Source organism: Ricinus communis, chromosome 8 (genome assembly GCF_019578655.1).
Source record: "Ricinus communis isolate WT05 ecotype wild-type chromosome 8, ASM1957865v1, whole genome shotgun sequence".
NCBI classification, from domain to species: Eukaryota; Viridiplantae; Streptophyta; class Magnoliopsida; order Malpighiales; family Euphorbiaceae; genus Ricinus; species Ricinus communis.
Window position 1 is genome coordinate 9,302,992 of NC_063263.1, and position 20,911 is coordinate 9,323,902.

Genomic DNA, 20,911 nt, shown 5'->3' on the forward strand with positions numbered 1-20,911 from the left:
AATTTTAGAGTCAAATTCACATCTAAAAGAAAAACAAACTTGTTTTCTTTTTGACTAAAGAACTCAATAACATACTTAACGCAAATGATCACATTTTAATCATCATTGAGAACAGTCAACTAAATTAGGTTCCGGTAACTAATGATGTTATGTAACATACCCAATTTCTGAACAAGAAAACCTATCCTTAATTAGTTCGAGGAGACAACATTTTTAAGTACAAAATTATAACTTAAAATGTGCAAAACCACTAAAAATAGGAAAACACAGAAGACAGTGCATTGTGCAAATTTTATTTGTCCACAAATTTTTCAGTAAAATGCTTGAAAAGTGGATTCTTTGTTGTTAGCCATAGTTACAATTTCTTTTGAAAATTTTTTTTAACCTAATCCACTTGAACTGTTTGGTTTCCCGCGGTTTGTTCCCTAAGATGCTTAGTAGATAAAAGAGAATTCTTATCCATTAATTGTGGCTTATATTCAACGAATTAAAGTATTTATAAATTATTTCAAATTTATTATAATTAATGAATTGATACAAATATATAAATAATATTTATAAAATTTAAAATATATTATTTTATTTTAAAAAATATAAAAATATTTCGAATATACAAGGAGAGGATAACCCTGTCATTCCCTTAAGTTTGTTTTTTTATTCTTTTCACAGCGAAACTGTTTGGTGTTCCAAACTGGGTGTTAGACAAATCATGCACAGCAGATAAGTGTCTTTATTTTGGGTTCACCCAAAAATACCCTCACTATTCTTGTCAAATAAACCTCTGACTATTAGGGGTCGACAGGGGTGTTATAGTAAATTCAGTGATCCCTTAACTGTTGATATTAATTCTAATTAATCGTAAAAGAGCAACAAAACGGCGCGCAAATTATTTAATAATAGGATTGGAGGGAGAGGGAATAAATCCTACGTAGCAATACGTTCTCTCTCTAAAAAAAAAAAAAAAAGAGAGAAAAAGAAAAAGAAAGGAAAAGGAAAAGGAAAAGTTAATTCTCTTTCTCTCTCTAAAAGCAGAGCTTTTTATAAATTTTCCTCCTTCTTGCTTTTGAGCTTCCTTGAGCCAATCTGGAGATTCTTGATTGACCATTCACCTCTCTTTTTCTCTCTGTTATAAATGCCATTCTCTCTCTACTTCCCTCTCTGTGTCTTGTTTTATAAACCTCCATTCTCTAGAGCTTCTTGTTGCTAATTTTAGAAGCCATTTTTGGAGTTCTTTTCAATAATTATTCGCTTAATTTTCTTTTTCTTTTCCAATTTAACGTCTTTCTATTGTTTCTTTGCTTCTTCGATTTAGTAATGCAGATTCTTGGTGTTTCTTGATCCCTCATTTTCTTGCTTTCTTGCTATTCATTACCTTACCTTGTCATCCTTATATAAAGGAAGCTCAAGACACAGAAAGAAGAAAAAGAAACAAAAGGAACCAACCATCTTCTATTTTATTTCTCCCGAGTTTTTTCTTTTTTGTGATTGACTAAAAAGTTTCAGAAGATCAAAATAAGAAAAAAGGGAATGTTAGACGGATTGTTGAAATCGAAATACCACACGAAATGGTACTTTACAGAATCTGAATTATGATGTTCTTGTTTTCTCTTCCATTTCCTTGTTCATGCTGCTCTGCTCTGTTTTTTCTGTTCTTGATTCTTTTCTTTTATGGATATAGCAAGTCGCTGGTGAAGATGACAAAGACAAGACTGGAAGTGTTAAAGAAGAAGAAGTGCTCCGTTGCAAAGTTCTTGAAGAATGATATGGCTGATCTTCTCAGGAACGGTCTTGATTATAATGCCTATTGCCGGGTTAGTTTCTTTTTTTTTTTTCCACTTCTTTTTTCTTTCTTTTATTCATAAAGATTTCTCAAGCAATCAGTTTTACATCCTTTTCTTCCCTGATGGGTAGTTTACAGTTTGTATGTCGTTTAAGCTTTTCTTTTATTTGGATATGGAACCTTGCTATCGTCCGTTTCTTAATAACATAAACATGGAATGCTTGCAAGTTTTTTATGGTCTTCTTCATGGTCTCTATTGCATCTTGTGGGACCCAATTTTCTATTTGCTGCCATTGATTTGCATGTGTGCTTCCTACTCGTGACATGTTATCTGTCTTGTTCATACCTGTTTTTGCCTTCTAATCAACACACCCGATTTTCTATTTCTTAGATTTCTTCATTTTTATGTTAATATATTTATCTTCTTGGGATGGTGATGCAGGCTGAAGGGCTTCTAGTTGAGCAAAAGATGATAGCTTGTTACAATTTCACAGAGCAGTTTTGTGGATGTATCGCAAGCAATCTTACAACCATGAATAAACAAAGGTTTGCTGCTATATAGTTCTCAGTAAATATTTTGGTGTTGCATTTGCAACCTGAAATTTTGCTACATTAGCTGAAGCTTTAGTCACAGATGAAAAGCTGGATGCTTTAATTAGTACATAATTCTTACATGCAACTTTTTTAAAATCGACGATTACTCCTAATCTCTGCTGCATCTTACTTTTAATTCTCGAAGCAGGGAATGCCCTGAGGAATGCAGAGAAGCTGTTCAATCTCTAATATATGCAGCAGCAAGGATTGCCGAATTTCCTGAGCTAAGAGATCTCCGAACTCTATTCAATGAAAGATATGGGAATTGCCTGGAATGTTTCCTCAATAAAGAGGTGAAATAGATAAATTTATAGTTAAGCTAGTTTCATGCTATTGAGATTGTACTGTTATTTAATTCTGATATAGCAAATTGCTGCTATATATGTAGTTTGCTGAGACATTGAAGCCAACACCAGCCACAAAGGAGATGAAACTTCAGTTGATGCATGACATAGCAGCAGAGTTCAATATAGAATGGAACTCCAAGCCTTTGGAACAGAAACTTTTCAGACCACCCAGTGCTCTAGATGTAAGTCTCCTGCAGATGCCTTAATGTTTTCTGCATTTGAACATTCTCTTTCTCCGATCATCATAACCAAGAAAAGAAAAAATCTGCAGGACCAACATAGACATGATGAATGTTTAAGCAATACTGATAATGCAGCTGGATACAAATGGAAGAAAGACAAGGATGATGATGATGATGATTCGCCGCCAAAAAAAATTAGAAGTGAACTCGCATCTCATGGGAGGAAGAATGGCATTGATGAGAAATATAATCTACCAAACAGCAGTGAAGATGAGGTGATTTCGGTTGGCAGGAGAGATAGCACTGACCTCGATAGTCTACACGCTAGTTCAAGTTCAGTAGGAAGTGTTTCGGAAGATGAAATTGATAACAAGAAGCCTTTTTACTACAGATTCATTCCTCCACCTTATATTAGAACAAAAGGTATAACAGATGAAAGCAAGATTGAACATCCCTCGAAACCAAATGGCAACGTTGTCACAGAAGAAGCTACTCGCCGAGATGATTTTGGTAAGGAAGCTAAGCCGAAACCAAAGTCAGTCCGACGGAGACTAATGAAGTCACCTCAGGATAATACTGGCAGTATCGAGAGGCCACTGAAGCCACCACCAGGCCGCGAAAAGTTTCTCGGTTATGGTGGTGATGGATGGCTTGGGAAGATTAATCCAAGTGCAGTGAAAAGAGAAGGGGCTAGATCAGGTTCAAGATTTGCTCAAGCAGATGACAATGGCGATCAAAGGGATGAAGAGGAAAAGATGCTTGATGGACTTCTGATGGATTACTGTAAGGACAAACCGATACCAAATGTGAGGCATCTTGCATTGCAAACAAGCGATGATAGAAATGTAAAATCTGAGTTAGCTCTTCCTCCTGGCAGAGAAGCAGAACAAGCAACACCAAAGAAGGCAACAAAAATGCATGCTCGAGCAGCTTCATTGCAGCCAGAGATAGCGAGCAGACATGTGCACCCTAAGCTGCCTGATTGTGATGATTTAGCAGCTCGTATTGCTGCTCTTAAGGGGAGATAAAAAAAAAGAAAAGGAAGATTATGATAATAGGGTATCAGAGCTTGCTTAACATTCTTTAGTATTCCTTAAAAAAAAAAAAAAAGGAAAAACAAAAAAAGAGAAAAAATTGAAAAGGTAAGTAATTAGTAGTGTTCTTATAGTTATCTGATTGATTAATGGTACAGATGCTATACTTGTTCACAGCTATTATATTAATTCAGACTCAGATTCAGATTGTCTTCTTTATGTTGGAATTTGTTTAGTTATTCTGATTGTCTAATTCTTCCATCAGTCTACAAAGAATTTGTCCACCAAATGCTATCTAATTTGAACTGGTGCATCAGTCCAGAATGAAAAGAAACCAACAGATTTGTTAATGTCCACCATCTGATCTGATCTGAACCGAATGAATGCAATAGTTTTTCTTTTATCCCCTCAGCAATTTCCCAGCTAAAAAAAAAAAGCTAATGTTTTACTTTTCTGAAATGTGTATAAAAAATCCAAGAATATTGTTCTGCCAGAGAGTTCCATTTAAAATGCCTAATCACTTGCAACATGACAGCTAAACATGTGACAATGGACCATTTATATGTGAAGCCAAGTACCTTACAAATCAAATTTTTAATATTTCTAAATGACAGCATTACAAACTGGGAAACTCTCCAAAAGGAAAAAAAAAAAAAGGAAAAGGAATATACCCATCAAAACGCAGCGCATTGTTTTTATCATCATCTTCCACAAACAGAAGTGAAAAAAAGCTTATGCCTTTTTGGGTATAGTGGAGAAGCTTAGCTAATTGAATGACAAGGAGAAACATTGCAAATATCGAGGCCAATGGGAAGCCCATATTCAGGTGATAGCGAGGAAGATCAGGTGATGAGCGAAATCCACCTTGGCTGCCCACCTAACTCATCTGGACCTCACACTTCCAATTTCACAATCTCCATTCCGCCTGGTAAAGAATCAAGCTTCCTCTCTAGACTATTCCCATGTGGGTTTTGTTTGAAATGGAGTTTTTTGCTTTGAAATTTCAGTTTTTCGTAGGATTAGTGAAGAGTAATGTTTAACTTATCTTTTTGATTATTTAGATGTTGATCACGGTAGATGTAAGGATTTTTTTAAAGATGAAGAAGTAACTACGCGTGACCAAATGCTTTGTGTGGATGAAGATGGTGATCTTGTCCTAACTAGGCGCAGCAGTAAGTACTAATTATTTGCTTTCCCTTTCATTTATGACTTAAAACTAGCATATAAAGCCTGTGTTTTATTTTAAATTATATGGGGATTTTTATTTTGGAGCTTATAAGAATTAGGATTGCTCAATTGTTAATTGCTTAATGATTGTGTTTGTTATATACTTTGACTATTCATAGCATTTTGAGCAAGAGGAAGTGTTTTGTGCTTCATAATCTTTGTTAGCTTGCACCAGTAGTAACTTACTGCACCCTGTTGTGTTTCCAGCATTTTAACTGGTGATAATGAATATGCAATCACAAGAACTGTACTTTCTCCTATCTCAAGCTTGTATTTTTATTGATTCAGTTGACTCATGGGAGAACTTTTTGTCTCAAATGTGCAGAGTCTCCAACTCGTAGTTTTAGTGTAACCATCCAGCATAATATCACGTCATCAATTCCGAGTGTGGGATTGCAGGTGATAGCTGGTTTCCAAATGTTGTTTTCTTTACTTGCCTGATGATGATATTTGACATCTTTTTCTTCTGTCAGGTTTGGAAGGCAGAACTGGTATTATCTGATTTTGTGTTGCATAAGATGTTCACTTCATCTGAATTTGATGGGATTAGTTTATTAGAACTTGGTGCTGGAACTGGTATGTCGATCTCTAGTCCCATTGTTGGCTCTCACTATACTAGAAGCTCTCAGCCTGAATCACAAGACTTTCTGTATGACAGGATACTTTTTCACTGTCTTTCCCAGGGCTAGTGGGTATGTTGCTTGCACATGTTGCTAAAGTGGTATTCCTAACAGGTATGGCATTTGTGAAGTTACAAGTTGAGCCTTCTTTCTTTAGCTTTTTATTCTTTTATATGTTTAATCATCTAAGGATATCATTCCTTTTCAGAGCATGATTTTTTATAATTTACATCTTGCTATCGGATTTAGTTGCTTTATATGCTAATCAATTGTTTTAAAATGTTAATATCAAAATATTGATCACTGTAACCTCATTAAAGTTTTATACTGATGTTACGATGAATCAAACATTGTGTGTTTTCTTCTGGATTCTCGGTTTAGTTAGTTTTTGGATTTGTTCCTTAGTGAACCACACCTCAAAAGCTAGCCATTAAGGTGGGAGAGCTCGATTTTGTATTAATCCCTCACTAAAATCAAATACCTACAGTTTAGGATCCAAGTCCATACCTTACTAACAAGGATTTAACAACCTACCATGGTCCATAGTCCCAACATCCACATAGGATGGCTTTGTGCTAGAAGAATTTGCAGTAGTTAATTCTAGCACTGGATGAACACTACAATACCGGTGTCACCACCCTAGCCCCGTTCATATGCTAGTACGAGGCATTGCTTACAATTACTCAGTAGCCCGAATGTCAAACTCTGAACTAGAGTGATATTTAGACGAATATATAATGCTGACCAGAAATAGTGAGTCTGTTATAACATTCACTCAATTACAAGGTCATTGTCCATACCAGTGTTGTCCATTTGGAGAAATCTCTTGTAACTTGTTTGATTTTATCAAATTTCTGATCAATGTGAATTTATGCTATTGAATTTTTGCATTTCAAATATCACCATGAAGAAATAAAAAGTATGTAGTGGAAAATGATGATTAGTTTAATGAGTGTGGATGCAAGGGTTAGTGCCTTCTTTAGATGCTGAGAATTTCGAGGACAGTTGCATTGGTGTGGAACAGGGGGTTTAAGATAATTTTGTTCATGTCTCAAACAAGCCTTTTGTGATTAATGACAGACCGTGGTGATGAAATCCTTGAAAACTGTGCAAGGAATGTTCAGCTCAATTCTGAAGTGTTAAACTGTCGAAGTGCAATTCATGTACGTGAACTTGATTGGATGAATTCCTGGCCACCTATAGAACATTGTGGAAATTTGGCAGGTCCTATGAGGTAAAATATTTAATTAATTTTCATTTGAACAAGCACTTCAAATTTATTTAGGCTTCTCACAGGATATCCAATTTCAATTTCTTAAAATTTGGTTTATTCGGAAATTTAAAGAGAACTATCTCATTTCCTTGTAAAAAATGAGTTGAGTGTTTTTGCTAATGTTCCTTAAACTGAACAGAAGGAATTTGCTTCAAACATTGTAGTTTGGTCTGGGAAGAAAGAGTGTGCTACTCGTCTTAGTGATATTGACTGCTGAGGAATGGTCCCCTTTCCTAAAGAATGTTGTTCCATTCATTTACAGTTAAGATTAAAAAAAAAAAAAAATTGTTTACAGAGTACTAAAGGTAAATAAACTTTTAATAGGAAGTTCAGAGTAAAGGGAGATTAACTCAGACTGAGAAACTTTGTGAGAGAATGGAGAGAGGTAGTTGCTGAAGTTTACCACTTCTATCAATTATGGGATGTTAGAGGTGCTAGAAATAGGATTGAAAGAACATCCCCAAAAAAAGCTTAGTTGGGATCTGAGAGGTTCATGTAGAGAGAATAAATGGAGGAAAGTTGCAGTAAGCAGTAAGATTCTGGGTACTGAAAGGGTAAGAATTGAAATTGTGATACCTATCCAATACATAGTGCAAAGCTCGGTGACCACTGAGACAATTTATCTGCATTTTTTTTTCTTTTGTTCTTTTGCTTGGTCCTGTATTTTGTTGTACAAGGATGTCTTATCATCCATATTGTATTCTCCTTCTTTTTCTTTCTTCTTTATTTTAGAATTTAAATATTAATGATGAAAATTAACATTTTCATAAGTGTGATCTCCAGGTATTCTTGGATTCCTGCAGAAATTGAAGAGGCCCAGGGAGTTTCTTTGCTTCTGGCTGCTGATGTGATATACAGTGATGATCTTACTGATGCTCTTTTCAGTATTCTAGGGACACTAATGCCATTGGGTTCAGAAAAGGTACGTGTCAACTATATTAAATAGCCAGCAGTAAGTAATAGCATTTATGAAAATTTGAAGAATGCTTTCCTGCTTGATACATACCAAACAATAATGATTCTAGATTTAAAAAGGTTTCATATTTAACAAAGTTGAAAATGCTCTATTGGATCCTTGTATTTAGGCATGAGGATCCATGTTCATTGCCATTATATAATTCACTAGCTAAAAGAAGGGATTTAAAATAATAGCATTGAAATTGGGGTTCTTTCATGTCAATATCATGAAGCAAACTAGCATCTGTTGCTACTAGGATTAAAACCAGTGTTAATAAATCCCCAGAGTTCATATTCTGCCGCCTGTTCTGATTCAATTGTTATTGTGTCTAATCATCCTATCATGGTTCTGTAAGAATTTGTGAAGCCCTACATATTATAAGAAAATAAGTGAGTTATGTTTCTGTCTTTAGGTTTTATACTTGGCACTGGAAAAGCGTTACAACTTCAGTCTTGATGATCTTGATGTTGTTGCAAATGGTTATAAACATTTCCTGAGTTATCTTAAGGAGGAAGGTAAATGTCTTTCATATTCTCTTCATAATTCCCGTGCCCTATCCTATGTTAACCTTATCATCTACGACAATGAATGGTGCAGAATATGAGGAACTTGAATATGGATCCTCCCCTTGTTTTGTTGGCAAGCGTATAGATCTTTCATTAATTCCACAATATGTGAGAGGGTACGACAGAGGAAATGATGTTGAGCTCTGGCAGATCAAGTTTGGAGGAAGAAAACCTGAGCTGAAAGATTCCTGTGAATGAGTTCTCAGTTCAAATCTATTTGGTTAACAGTAAAAAGTTCACATGGCTAGCTGCATACTTTTCTTGGAAAAGGAAAGAAAGAAAAAATGAAAAATGTACTTTTCGGTGTTTTCTTCCTTTTGGCTTGGTTTGAATATATGTGATCTTCATGGTCATTAATATCAAACTGTTCAACTCATTTGCAACGCTCTTTCAGGTATGGCCGTTGCATGATTGAGACACTTCTTTATGTACTGGCAGACTGACACGATCAATTCTTTCCTGCTGGAACCTTTTGATTTCTTAGATAAGAAGTCCAGAATCAAAACTTGAAAACACTTGTTTTGGCAATGGCTTACCTTTCCATACTTATGAAGCATGCAGCTCAATTGGTATAAATCGAGAAACAAATAATGTTGAACGCCTTTTCTCTTCTTTTCTTTTCTTTTTTAATCTATTCTTTAGCTAGTTGAGTGTATAAAATATATAGTCATCTGTCACAAGATAAAAATTTTGGATTTTTGCTTGAAGAATTTCAAAAATTATTCTCCTCAATAAGAATTGTAAATAAAATTACGTGTGAAAAACATAATTTAATTTTTCTAAATATTTCATACTCATACTTTAGTATAACTTGTTTTAATTGAAAGCTTGGTGAATTATAAGTTACATAATATGAGATAGTCATTTCTTTTTACATAATATAGAGTAGTCATTTTTTATCATTTATTATGAAGATGATAGATTATTACCAATATTGATAAATAGTGATAATAAAATTTCAACTTAATACTTTTTAAATTCTTACAAGTGATTCTTGTATTTGTATTTTTTTCATAGTTAGTTTCAGCAATGGGAAAAAGTGCATTTTAGCCCTTAATGTTTAGGCCGAGAGAAAATTGGCTCCTAATTATTATTTTTTTGGAGCAAATAACAGAAAAATCATGTTTTTAAGTCATTTTAACACCTCATTAGGTGAAATATTAAACTCTCATTAACCACAAATGATGAAGGAATATGTGGTGGATGCAGCACTTTAGTGGGTTCCACTTCTAATCAAAAGTCAAAGAAATTGCCACATCATTTATAGTTAACGGAAGTTTATTTTTCTATCTAATGAAGTGCTAAAATGACACAAAAACATGGTTTTTCTTGTTATTTACTTCAAAAAATAGATTAGGAGCCAATCTACTCCTCGACCTAAAAGTTAAGGGCTACCATACACCTTTTACCTTTAGCAATTAGGGATTCGAAAAACATGTACTTGTAGCACAGAAAAGTACTTCTGTGGAGAAAAATTCAATAACAACGGAGTAAGTAATTTGAACAGCTGATGCTAGCAATGACAACATCAGAAAGCCTCAAAGTACTGAGGAATTCAATTACAATAAAAGATTATACACATTAAAAAAGAAAGTGTTATAGGCATCTGTTTGAGCAATAACAATGGCCATTGCTACAGAGGAACTAATTCTATTAGATTGGCATCCTAGTCCATTCGAAGCAAGGTTTAGACTAGCCTTGGCCGAGAAAGGGTTAAAGTATGAGTCTATAGAAGAAGATCTTCTGAAAAACAAAAGCCCTCTTATAAAAATGGATACTGTCAACAAGAAACTACCAGTTTTGATTCACAATGGCAGATCCATATATATGCGAGTTAATGATTATAGTTCTATATATATATATTGATGAGGTCTGGAACCATAAACCTCCATTGCTGCCTTCTCATCCTTACCAACGAACTCATGCCAAGTTCTGTGTTGACTATATTTGACAATAGGGTCCGTTATAATTTTTGAACATGCATGAAAAGGGGCAACAAGAGGTTTTCTTTCTACCTATTTTTAACTCGGGCAATTTGTTTTCTTCTTTAATTTGTTTATTATGTTGCGTCTCCTCATCATAGAGGACGGATGCTGTGGCTATCTAGAAAGAATGAAGTGAAAGTAGCAATAAAGAAGGACTTAATTAAAATCTCTAAAACCTTGGAGGAAGAGCTTGGAGGGAAGCCATATTTCGGAGGTGAAAGCTCTGGTTATACAGATTGGTCACTTATTCCTTTGTACAGCTTATTTTATACATTTGAGACCTTGGGAAACTTTAGCATGGCAGTTGAGTGCCCCAAGCTTGTGGCGTGACCTTCAGAGATGCTTGCAAAAGGAGAATATATCCAAATCTTTATGCGGCCACCAAAAGGTTTGTAAAGTTGCTGTAGAGATAAGTAAGAAAGTTGTGGTCTGAGTAGAGACTTTATTTAATTACAGAGGCAGTATCTTTGTACTCTTGTTTATTTTGGTATGAATTCTGTTTTAGAATTGAAAATAATTTGCAGTTGCAGCCTCTTATTTTTATGGGGATAGAGGGATACTGTATTTTTCTCGAGTAATGATAAGTATAGTAATTCATTATACGAATAATCTTGTAATTTTTTAAAGAATATCATTACTTCAATTATCCTTTTATTATATAAATATATAATTAGTTGTTCCAATACTATTAACTTATTGGAGGGTTTGCTCTCAAGCAATTACAAATCTGATTTGCATGTAATTCCTAGACTGAAAGCGAACTTGTTCAGTTTAGTAACTTACACAGCGTTGACACTGCCTCACCTCAGTTAAATGAGCATTTCCTATTCAAGAGCTAACTCATATAATGTTGTCAAAATCCTGAAAAATCTTGCCTTGTTACATTGTTAATTTTCAAGTGATCCTGATCACATATTTGTGAGAGAAAGATGCATATCCGCCCAGAATTCATGTTTGACCCGACCAAATCCTGCATGAGAATTCATGAGAGAATAAAAATAGAATGGCAAGCATATAGCCTTTGTTCTTGGAGAGAAATAGTAACTATAAGCTCTAGCAATACCATAAAATAAAAATATATGGCAACCAGTATGCTTTTGACTAGAAAACATGAATGTAGGACGTAAAAATAGGAAGGAAAATTGCGAAGCAACTCCTCACCCACTCGGTGTAGCACGTATTTTCCGAAATCAAGAAGAACCTTGGATTTTTTGACAAATTGAGATGAAATTGTCATATAAAAGACCCAATTCATTTGCATGTCATAGAAGCTAATCAAACATACAGAAATTGAAAAAAGAAGGAAGAAAAACATAATTAGTTTGAGAAATTAATCATGGGAGATGAGCTAGTTCTACTGAATTACCATCCGAGTCCGTTCGCAACCAGGGTGAGGATAGCATTGGCAGAGAAAGGACTGAAGTATGAAGCGAAAGATGAAGATTTACTGGGCAGCAAGACTGGTCTTCTTCTGAAGATGAACCCAATTCACAAGCAAATCCCTGTCTTGATTCATAATGGTAAACCCATTTGTGAGTCAATGATTATAGTTCAATACATTGATGAGCAGTGGAACAATAAATCTCCACTGTTACCCACTGATCCTTATCAAAGAGCTCATGCCAGGTTCTGGGTTGACCATTTTGACAATAAGGTTAGTTCTGCTATCCTGTTCTGTTCCTTTCCTTCTCTTTATTTTTATATTCATGAATAAGCCAAGCCGGCTACAAGTCGATCCCCATTAACATTATTAACTCCCACCAATATTGCTCGGAGTTTCTGTCTGCTAATTTTAGAGCAAAAAGTCTATTTTTCTTCATTCATTTCTGATGATCATGGTATTGCAGATTTTCCCAATTGCAGCAAAGCTATGGACAACCAAAGGTGAAACGAAAGAAGCAGCAAAGAAAGACTTGATTGAGGGCTTGAAGGTTTTGGAGAAGGAGCTTGGGGACAAGCCATATTTTGGAGGTGAAAGTCTGGGTTACATAGATTTGGGACTTATCCCATTCTACACCTTCTTTCACACATTTGAATCCTTAGGAAACTTTAGTATGGCAAAGGAGTGCCCTAAGCTTGTGGAATGGGGTAAGAAATGCTCGCAGAAGGAGACAGTGTCCAAATCTTTATGTGACCATAACAAGGTTTATGAAATTATTCTGGAGTTCAGAAAGAGGTTGGGAGCTGAAGAATAGGCGCTATATATATACTTTTTATACTCTATTGCAGTATTTTTATTCTCTTTGGTATTAAACAGAATTGAAAATAATTTGCACCTTCCCACTTTTACGAAGAATAAATACCATTGTTTTTCGTAAATAATAATAATAAATAAATGTAATAACTCATTATGTATGAATATTTCTATAATAAAATAAATAATTATTTTCTTTTGGATCATGCCATTACCATCACTTCAACTACTTCATTAGCTCATTGGATCCTACAGCATTCTTATTTGTTTTAGCTGATTATAATGGCTCAATGGTACCTATCCCGGCAGCCAAAAGAAGGGATGAAACCAAGATTTTCTAAGAATAGGGTTCTCATGTAATCATTAAGAAACCAACTAAGATGTGTTGGTTATCAATTATCAATATGATTGGAAGAAAATAGTGGTAATAACTTCCCACAGTTTACCGTCTGATTGACAATATTGGTTCTATCGGCATTACATTATTGTTGGGATGGCTCTTTCAGAATCCATCACGACCTACATATAGTAAGAAAATAATTGAAATATTTTTCTGTTTGATGTTCTATAATATCAATGACAGTTTGATCTCTTTGCTTACTACGTAATTCATTTCTGCTTCAGAAATGAAAACAAACGAAATTTTGGTTAATTTTCAATGCGAGGCAAACTAAGGCTACAGTGCATGGAAACCTGGACAAGTTGGACATGTTCTTATATTTTAGTAAGTATAAGCACATAAGATACATCATTGATTCTGATTTTAAGTGGAATTTGTCACTGGCAAAATTTGAACCTCACCTTATTATTTCAACAATTCTTATTTTATTGAAAATGTGCTATCCATATTATTTAAGTTTCAATAAGTGTAAATGTAGATCTTTATTACTATTTTATATATATCAATCACACCGAAGAAAAAAATACATAAAGCTAAAATTTATTTCTGGCATATGGTTTAAAATATATAAGAATAGAAAAATAATTGGATGTGTTTAATTTTTGGTCTTAAATAGATATTTTAATTTGAATAAAATTTTAAACTGAAACTTTTTTATTTTTATTTATAGTATAGATAATTATTGTAATATTCATTGTATGAATAGTATGAGAATGATAAATCAAATATTAATAAAATTAATGATTTAATTAATTATTATGAAACAAATTTATTATATTTATTATTATCCCATAGTGTTAAGCCATTTACAGCCAAATAGTGTAATTTTTATTCTATTAGGGTTTCTCTTTCTCGTTCATCTCATCATAATATCATTTCTTTAATTAATTATTTTGAAAAACTCTCTATTACATCATCATGTATAGTTCAAAAATTGTAAAATGGTTAAAATATATGAATTAAAAGTCTGATTATCAAAAGGGTTTGGTATCAAAATTATCTTCCGACTTAAGACTTTAAATTTAAATCCAATAATGAAGCGATTAATTATAATAAAGTTAGTGTTTTTTCTTTTAAAAAGAAAAAAAGAAAATAGTAACGGCATGGAAATTTAGCCTTTTCTTTTTTTGAAAGAAGTGACGTTTAGCCGACCATTGAAAGTATTGCATAATGCATTGACTAGGAAAATATAGAAGATATAAGAAAGAAAATTCAAAAACCATGGTCCATGGCGATTAATGTGGGGAGACTAAGTTTGGACACTGATGCGAGCAATGACAACATTGTAGAAGATCCTAGAATTCGACAACAACCTGAGATTTTCATATAAAAACTTGCTCCAAGTAGAGAAATATTAATTAAGCACAAAAGATAACTAGTCTGTTTTGAGTTATAATTAAACATGAGCGAGTCTGACGAGCTAGTTTTACTGGATCTCAGTGCTAGTCCATTTGCAGCAAGGGTGAGGATAGCCTTGGCAGAGAAAGGATTGAAGTATGAGTCGAGAGAAGAAGATCTGAGCAACAAGAGCCCTTTACTTCTAGACATGAATCCAATCAACAAGCAAATTCCTGTCTTGATCCATAATGGCAGACCTATATGTGAGTCAATGATTATAGTCCAATATATTGATGAGTTCTGGAACCATCAATCTCCACTATTGCCTTCTGATCCTTACCAACGAGCCCATGCCAGGTTTTGGGCTGACTACATAGACAAGAAGGTCAGTATGTCGTTTTATTATTTAGTGGTTGGTCTTTCAATCGAAATCATAATTTCACAGTTCTGGATAATACTGCCAACGTTTTTCTGTAATGTAATTGGAGATGAGTATTGCAGATTTACCCTACTGGACGTATGCTCTGGGCATCTAAAGGTGAACCTAAAGAAGCGTCAAAGCAGGAATTGATCGACTCCTTGAAGATTTTGGAGAAAGAGCTCGGAGAGAAGGCATATTTTGGAGGTGACAGCTTTGGATATATAGATTTGGCACTTGTTCCTTTCTGCACCTTCTTTTACACGTTTGAGATGCTAGGAAACTTCAGTGTGTCAGCGGTGTGCCCTAAGCTTGTGGAGTGGGGTAAGAGATGCTTGCAGAAGGAGACTGTGTCCACGTCTTTATGCGACCATCTTAAAGTCTACGAAGTTATTTTGGAGATAAGAAAGAAACTGGGCGCTGAATAATTGCTTTCAAGCAATCAACGGTTAATTTTCATGTAATATCGTGACTCATAATAAACACGTATTCGATTTAATAAATAAGTTGGTCTTGTTTCGTGCTTACGCTACTTTTGTTAAAGGCTCATAAATAAATATAGTTTTTGTTATATATAGTGAAATTACATCAAATGCTTTCCCGATTTGTCGAATGCTCCTAATACTCATTGTTTTGTAGTGAATTATACTAATTAAGGTATAATTATTTTTGGTCATTGGATGCAAAAAATGAAATTATTTGTGAATTGATATGAGTTGCTACCTTATTTGTTGGATTTGGACCCATCTTCTTTTGTAATGAATAACTTAATCTAATCCAAGTATTCAATTAGATGAATGATTATATATAATTACTAAGTATTTCATTGAGAAGTTACGAATAATTAATATTTTTTTTAAACAATTACAATTGAAAAGAGGGAGAGGTGGGTCTCCAAATCCGCTCCAAAACGTGAGAACTACTAGCTACTAGGCTACGTGCCTGGGTTATGAGTATTATATTCTTTACAAATACTTAAATTGTAGAGAAATCAATGTGTTTTTAACTAATGAACCTTTCCAAACAAAGAAAACTCCTCCCTTTTCCTTACATTAAGAAGAAAGAACGTAAATAAAATATAGAAAGTGATGAATCTCTCTTTGATTTCTCCTTAGGAGAAAGGAGGGTAAGATGACGAAAATGAATAATTTTCAGGCGTGATTTTATTTATGGAATATGATCAATTTAAAAATTTAATCATGTACTTCCGCGCTTTAGATTTTAAACTATATATAATGCTATTTTTTGGTTGAAATTCGTTAAAAAATTCATTTCATTTGATAAAAAGTAAAATAGAAAAGTTGAAAGAAATATTTTGATGTTATAGAATATATTGTCAAATTAATGTAAATTTTTTTAAAAAAATTTACCTATTTTAGTAGAATTTAGTTTAGTTATAACTAAATTCACATAAATTTTACTTCACTTAAATTTATATTAATTTTAAATTTATAAATAAATTCTATAAATTTTTTAAATTTTAATATAAAATAAAATTAGCTTCTTCACCTTAAAATAATAGTCTGTGCACAATGAACTCATTCTTGAAAGCCACCGTTCAAATTATTATTACTCTTCTTTTTTTGATTTAACGAGCAAAGGGAGCTCATGCTCAATCAATGATTATGCATATGGAGCCTCTTAGTCTTAGCTATCAAATAAATTATTGCTTTGTCTGACAAATTTCACATTTTATTTTTTAAAAATTTTGTACGTAGTCTAGATGTATATTTTCATTTATATACTAAATTGATAAATAATTGACACATATTCATTAGCTTTAAATGATGAAGTATGCATCAATTATCTAATACTAAAATGTAAAATACTTATGGATGCTTGACACATATTCATTAGCTTTAAATGATGAAGTATGCATCAATTATCTGATACCAAAATGTAAAATATTTATAGATGATTGACACATATTCATTAGTTTTAAACAATGAAGTATATATCAATAATCTAATACCAAAATGTAAAACACTTAATAGATGATTGACACATATTTATTAGTTTTAAATGATAAAATATGTATCAATCATCCAATACCAAAGTATAAAACACTCTTATGTGTTACTCTCTTATTAATTATGGTATATACACCATTGTAAGTAAAAATATCCCTTATTTTTTCTCTGGAAGAACGAAAAAAAAAAAGAAGGAAAGAAGAAGAGTTGTTGGAATTACAGTCACTCATCCGATTATCACTAGCTCCCTGAAGTTGTGATCCGTCTCGGTAGACGGATTTCACATTATCGCTTTGGACAGAGATTAATTTGATGCAAGCAATGATGAATTTGACACATAATGTGAAATCTGTCCCATGGACTGATAATGCAGAGAAGCATGGGCACCAAAGGATCAATCAAGAGCACTCTGATGCAAGCAATGACGAATAATCAGGAAAAGAACAAGAGCACAGTTGTTCTATAAGAACAGTAGCAAATCTTACCCAAGTTTGCCCCATCGCACTACTGCAGCGAAAACAGTTTTTACTGGTGCAGAAATGGCAGATGAAGTAGTTCTCATTGGTGCCAAGATAATTTGTTTTGGAGAAAGGGTGAAAATAGCCCTGGCAGAGAAAGGAGTGAAGTATGTGTTGAAGGAAGAAGACTTGAAGAACAAGAGCCCTCTTCTTCTAGAAATGAACCCAATTCATAGAACAATTCCTGTGTTGATTCATAATGGTAAACCCATTTGTGAGTCGATGACCATTATTCAGTATATTGATGAGGTATGGAATGATAGAGCTCCTTTGTTGCCTTCTGATCCTTACCAAAGAGCTCAAGCAAGGTTTTGGGCTGACTATATTGACAAGAAGGTGAGTTCTATTAAATATTGAAAAGAAAACGTGCACGTTGGGTTAAAAGGTTCTGTATTACCCCAATACTTTGCTAACAATACAAATGTCATGCAACCCAAAAGTTTAATATAAACATTGTTCTGGTGCTTAATTCTTGCTTTGCTTTTCTCGACGTCAATGGCATAAATGAGTAACATATATATATATATATATATATTAGTTTATTAGTATTTGACTGTTGAAGAGAGTATCAATAATTTAAAGTCTAAGTGGATGTATATATTATTAGCATACTTATTAAAGTGTGTATAACTCAAGTATTCGTTACAGTGTAGGAAATTCTTACTTATTGCTATTACTTCTTGGAGGGGAAAAAGGGGTAAATTCACATTTCATCTTCTAATTACTGGTGTGAATTTGGTACTCGCAGATTTACTCGACTGCAAAGATGCTATGGTTATCAGAAGGTAAAATGAAAGAAACAGCAACTAAGAACCTGATAGAGATCTTTCAAACACTGGAAAGAGAGCTTGGAGACGGGCCATTTTTTGCAGGGGAGAGTTTCGGTTATGTAGATGTGGCACTTATTCCTTTCTATAGCATGTTTTACACATTTGAGACCCTTGGAAATTTTAGCATGATGGTGGAGTGCCCTAAGATCATGGAATGGGCTACCAGATGCTTGGAGAAGGAGACTGTATCGAAGTCTATATCTGACCCTTACAAGGTTCATGATGCTATTCTGGCCTCAAGGGAATGTTAAACAAGTATATGAATATGGCTTCATATTTGCAACAAAAGCTTGATTTATTTTCTGAGCTTTGCATCTTTGTTTATTTTGACATTTCACCCGATGGTTCCTAGCAAAAAAAAAAAAAAAAAAAAAAGAAAATTAAGTCAAAGTTTTTTGGAATAATTTTCAGTTTGGTCGGTGATTTTATTATGCTAATTCAATTTAGATATTTTCTAAATTTATAGATATTTTAATTTTAATTTTTACATATTTAGTATAAATTAACTCTGTTTTAAATTAAAATAATAAATAATTTTTACTACGGTTATTTCAATTTCAACTATTTTTATCTCTACCATTCTTATTGTCGGAAATGTTAAAACAGGTTGGTAGATTGTGTTTGTGCCGTATCAACTTTCTTAGATGACATTATTAGAGTCAACACAGATACAACCCATTTATTAATCATATCAACATATTTTAACCATAGCACGACATGTGTAACACATTTATTTAATTGGTTGTATAGTAACACATGTAACACGATACATATAATATATAAACTTAAATAGTAAGTAAATTAATTAATTGTATATAGTGACACATATTATACGACATGCCATATATAACACATTTACTTAAATAGTAACTAAATGGATTATAACAGCGTGTCATATAATGGATTGACACGCTTTAAGCCGTGCCATTAATTATTAATCTGTTTCTGACACGAGCACGCTAAGGTTGGATCATAATACATTAATTTTACGTATTAAGCGAATTGAGTTGGTATATCATAATCCATTTTGAAACTCCTATTTATTGCCATTACCACCATCATAGCCATCTTCTTCATTATTATTATTAGAAAAGAAAGGAAAAGATAATAAGAATATTGATAAAAGACTAATTGATAGAGATAACAAATTCAATAACCAAATTAGATCTTATTTCAATTTTTTTTTTAAAGATTGAAGATAAATAAAGGATATAATATCATTGTTGTTCTTACCATTGGCTGTTACAAATATGAAATCTGGTATTTAATCTTCCTAATGATTTTAGGAGCAAAATTATTTTTTTTGTTCATATATTTGGCACTTAGTTATTTCAACAACTTGTCCTACACATTTGAGACTTTTAGGAAAGTTTAGTAGAAAAGTAGTGCACTAGCTTGTGGGATGGGGTAAGAGATGCCCCCAAAAAGGAGACTAAATGTCCAAGTCTATATATAGCAGAAGACCCTTTTGCCAGAAAAGAATCCAGCTGGAGATTAAGATAACAGCTTAATAGAAGCAGAATTTTACTCATATTTATCTTTTGTACTCCAACAGATTACAGATGTATAAGAATTTGTTTCTAACAAATGGAGCTCCCTGGTGGTATCAAAATGAACTCAGGACTTACAAAAGAAGTCCAAATTGTGACACAACCATCCGCCAACTATGAGCAGAATCCTTGGACTGCTTTCCGAGTTGTTCAAAGGCTAATTAAATATAGATTTCGGTGGTGGGTGTGGGGTCAAAAAGCCACTTTTAAACAATTGCAAAAGAAACAACCTATACTGAAAAAAGAAAAAAAAAAAAAGAAGCACTTCTTGCTATGTATAAGCACTTGCAATTTGCAAAAGCCCTTCCATTCCTTCTCTCTTTCTCAATGAGGAATGTACAGCAGGATTTTAGCTTTATGCCAGCCCAGTTTCAACTTTATGCCAAGCAAGCATGTTCCCCTGTTTTACAAACTACACATTCTGATGGGAAAATAGCAAATCAAGACAGATCATCAAGCTGACAGAAAGAAATGAATCGCCAATATTAGATTTGCCTTGCTATTTTTTTAGATAAGTACGAAAACAATTACCATACAACTTTTAATATATATATATATATATATATTTTAAAATAAAAAGAAATATGTAATTATAAATCATGGTAAAAAAATAAACTTTACAGTTATTTCAATTTGTAAAAATTTAACCATAATTACTCTGATTAGCTATCATTATTATATTGTCCGTATTTAATAACACCGGTTTAGAGTTTAACAACTCATAATTTTATTGTTTAACCATCAAATCACGGTTCAAGAAGTCACTAATTTAGTGAGATTAATTTGAAAATCAATTAACAGACTTAGAAGTTGTCGCAATATGATAATAATTGTTGATCGAAATGACTATAACTAAATCTATACGAATCAAAATTTTTTAACTATGAAATATATTTATTTATCACAATTTATAACCACATGTTTCATAAAGAATAATATTAAAAGTTATAGCCAATAAAAGCACATGAATTTTTTTTACTTATCCTTTTATATAGATAAAAAGAAAATTTGAAATTTTAGTTAACTTGAGACGTGGATATGTCGCTAAATTTGACTTTAACTTGAGACATGGACATCTAGGTTAAGTTTACGCATGCGATTTGCCTTGCTGCTCAAGTACGTGCAAA

At 33.1% G+C, this 20,911-nt stretch overlaps 5 protein-coding genes across 7 annotated transcripts; all 5 read left to right on the forward strand.

The window, feature by feature from the left end:
• The first annotated feature begins 743 nt into the window (after nucleotides 1–743).
• Nucleotides 744–4,156, forward strand: LOC8274522. Of its 2 annotated transcripts, none has more exons than XM_015717294.3 (6): nucleotides 744–1,568; nucleotides 1,679–1,811; nucleotides 2,223–2,326; nucleotides 2,520–2,667; nucleotides 2,763–2,903; nucleotides 2,993–4,156. In XM_015717294.3, exons 1-6 carry the CDS (start codon nucleotides 1,528–1,530, stop codon nucleotides 3,929–3,931), a joined length of 1,506 nt encoding a protein of 501 aa, XP_015572780.2. In that variant the 5' UTR covers nucleotides 744–1,527; the 3' UTR covers nucleotides 3,932–4,156. The 2 variants fall into 2 exon arrangements, with proteins under 2 accessions (XP_015572780.2, XP_002516070.2); XM_002516024.4 differs by having other exon boundaries at nucleotides 748–1,568; nucleotides 2,523–2,667.
• A 277-nt stretch (nucleotides 4,157–4,433) lies between these two features.
• On the forward strand, nucleotides 4,434–9,183 carry LOC8274523 (methyltransferase-like protein 22). Of its 2 annotated transcripts, none has more exons than XM_015717298.3 (9): nucleotides 4,434–4,901; nucleotides 4,999–5,109; nucleotides 5,490–5,563; nucleotides 5,638–5,740; nucleotides 5,848–5,898; nucleotides 6,865–7,018; nucleotides 7,841–7,979; nucleotides 8,428–8,530; nucleotides 8,613–9,183. In XM_015717298.3, exons 1-9 carry the CDS (start codon nucleotides 4,745–4,747, stop codon nucleotides 8,777–8,779), a joined length of 1,059 nt encoding a protein of 352 aa, XP_015572784.1. In that variant the 5' UTR covers nucleotides 4,434–4,744; the 3' UTR covers nucleotides 8,780–9,183. The 2 variants fall into 2 exon arrangements, with proteins under 2 accessions (XP_015572784.1, XP_015572785.1); XM_015717299.3 differs by having other exon boundaries at nucleotides 4,453–4,865.
• A 2,637-nt stretch (nucleotides 9,184–11,820) lies between these two features.
• On the forward strand, nucleotides 11,821–12,966 carry LOC107260728 (probable glutathione S-transferase). The gene is made up of 2 exons (XM_015717332.2): nucleotides 11,821–12,220; nucleotides 12,414–12,966. Exons 1-2 carry the CDS (start codon nucleotides 11,903–11,905, stop codon nucleotides 12,759–12,761), a joined length of 666 nt encoding a protein of 221 aa, XP_015572818.1. The 5' UTR covers nucleotides 11,821–11,902; the 3' UTR covers nucleotides 12,762–12,966.
• A 1,528-nt stretch (nucleotides 12,967–14,494) lies between these two features.
• LOC8274525 (probable glutathione S-transferase parA) lies at nucleotides 14,495–15,489 on the forward strand. The gene is made up of 2 exons (XM_048377590.1): nucleotides 14,495–14,883; nucleotides 15,000–15,489. The coding sequence occupies exons 1-2, from the start codon at nucleotides 14,563–14,565 to the stop codon at nucleotides 15,342–15,344; spliced, it is 666 nt and encodes a 221-aa protein (XP_048233547.1). The 5' UTR covers nucleotides 14,495–14,562; the 3' UTR covers nucleotides 15,345–15,489.
• A 1,877-nt stretch (nucleotides 15,490–17,366) lies between these two features.
• On the forward strand, nucleotides 17,367–18,540 carry LOC8274526 (glutathione S-transferase 3). Its single transcript, XM_002516028.4, has 2 exons — nucleotides 17,367–17,740; nucleotides 18,153–18,540. The coding sequence occupies exons 1-2, from the start codon at nucleotides 17,426–17,428 to the stop codon at nucleotides 18,483–18,485; spliced, it is 648 nt and encodes a 215-aa protein (XP_002516074.1). The 5' UTR covers nucleotides 17,367–17,425; the 3' UTR covers nucleotides 18,486–18,540.
• Nucleotides 18,541–20,911: the final 2,371 nt, after the last annotated feature.

Coding starts and splice junctions, on each gene's coding strand:
- LOC8274522 (XM_015717294.3), top strand. CDS start 1,528: ATGTTAGACGGATTGTTGAAATCGAAATACCACACGAAATG. Junction 2,327..2,519: donor ACAACCATGAATAAACAAAG/GTTTGCTGCTAT, acceptor TAATTCTCGAAG/CAGGGAATGCCCTGAGGAAT. Junction 2,668..2,762: donor AATGTTTCCTCAATAAAGAG/GTGAAATAGATA, acceptor CTATATATGTAG/TTTGCTGAGACATTGAAGCC.
- LOC8274523 (XM_015717298.3), top strand. CDS start 4,745: ATGGGAAGCCCATATTCAGGTGATAGCGAGGAAGATCAGGTGATGAGC. Junction 5,741..5,847: donor AGAACTTGGTGCTGGAACTG/GTATGTCGATCT, acceptor TGTCTTTCCCAG/GGCTAGTGGGTATGTTGCTT. Junction 5,899..6,864: donor TAAAGTGGTATTCCTAACAG/GTATGGCATTTG, acceptor GATTAATGACAG/ACCGTGGTGATGAAATCCTT.
- LOC107260728 (XM_015717332.2), top strand. CDS start 11,903: ATGGGAGATGAGCTAGTTCTACTGAATTACCATCCGAGTCCGTTCGCA. Junction 12,221..12,413: donor TTGACCATTTTGACAATAAG/GTTAGTTCTGCT, acceptor ATGGTATTGCAG/ATTTTCCCAATTGCAGCAAA.
- LOC8274525 (XM_048377590.1), top strand. CDS start 14,563: ATGAGCGAGTCTGACGAGCTAGTTTTACTGGATCTCAGTGCTAGTCCA. Junction 14,884..14,999: donor CTGACTACATAGACAAGAAG/GTCAGTATGTCG, acceptor TGAGTATTGCAG/ATTTACCCTACTGGACGTAT.
- LOC8274526 (XM_002516028.4), top strand. CDS start 17,426: ATGGCAGATGAAGTAGTTCTCATTGGTGCCAAGATAATTTGTTTTGGA. Junction 17,741..18,152: donor CTGACTATATTGACAAGAAG/GTGAGTTCTATT, acceptor TGGTACTCGCAG/ATTTACTCGACTGCAAAGAT.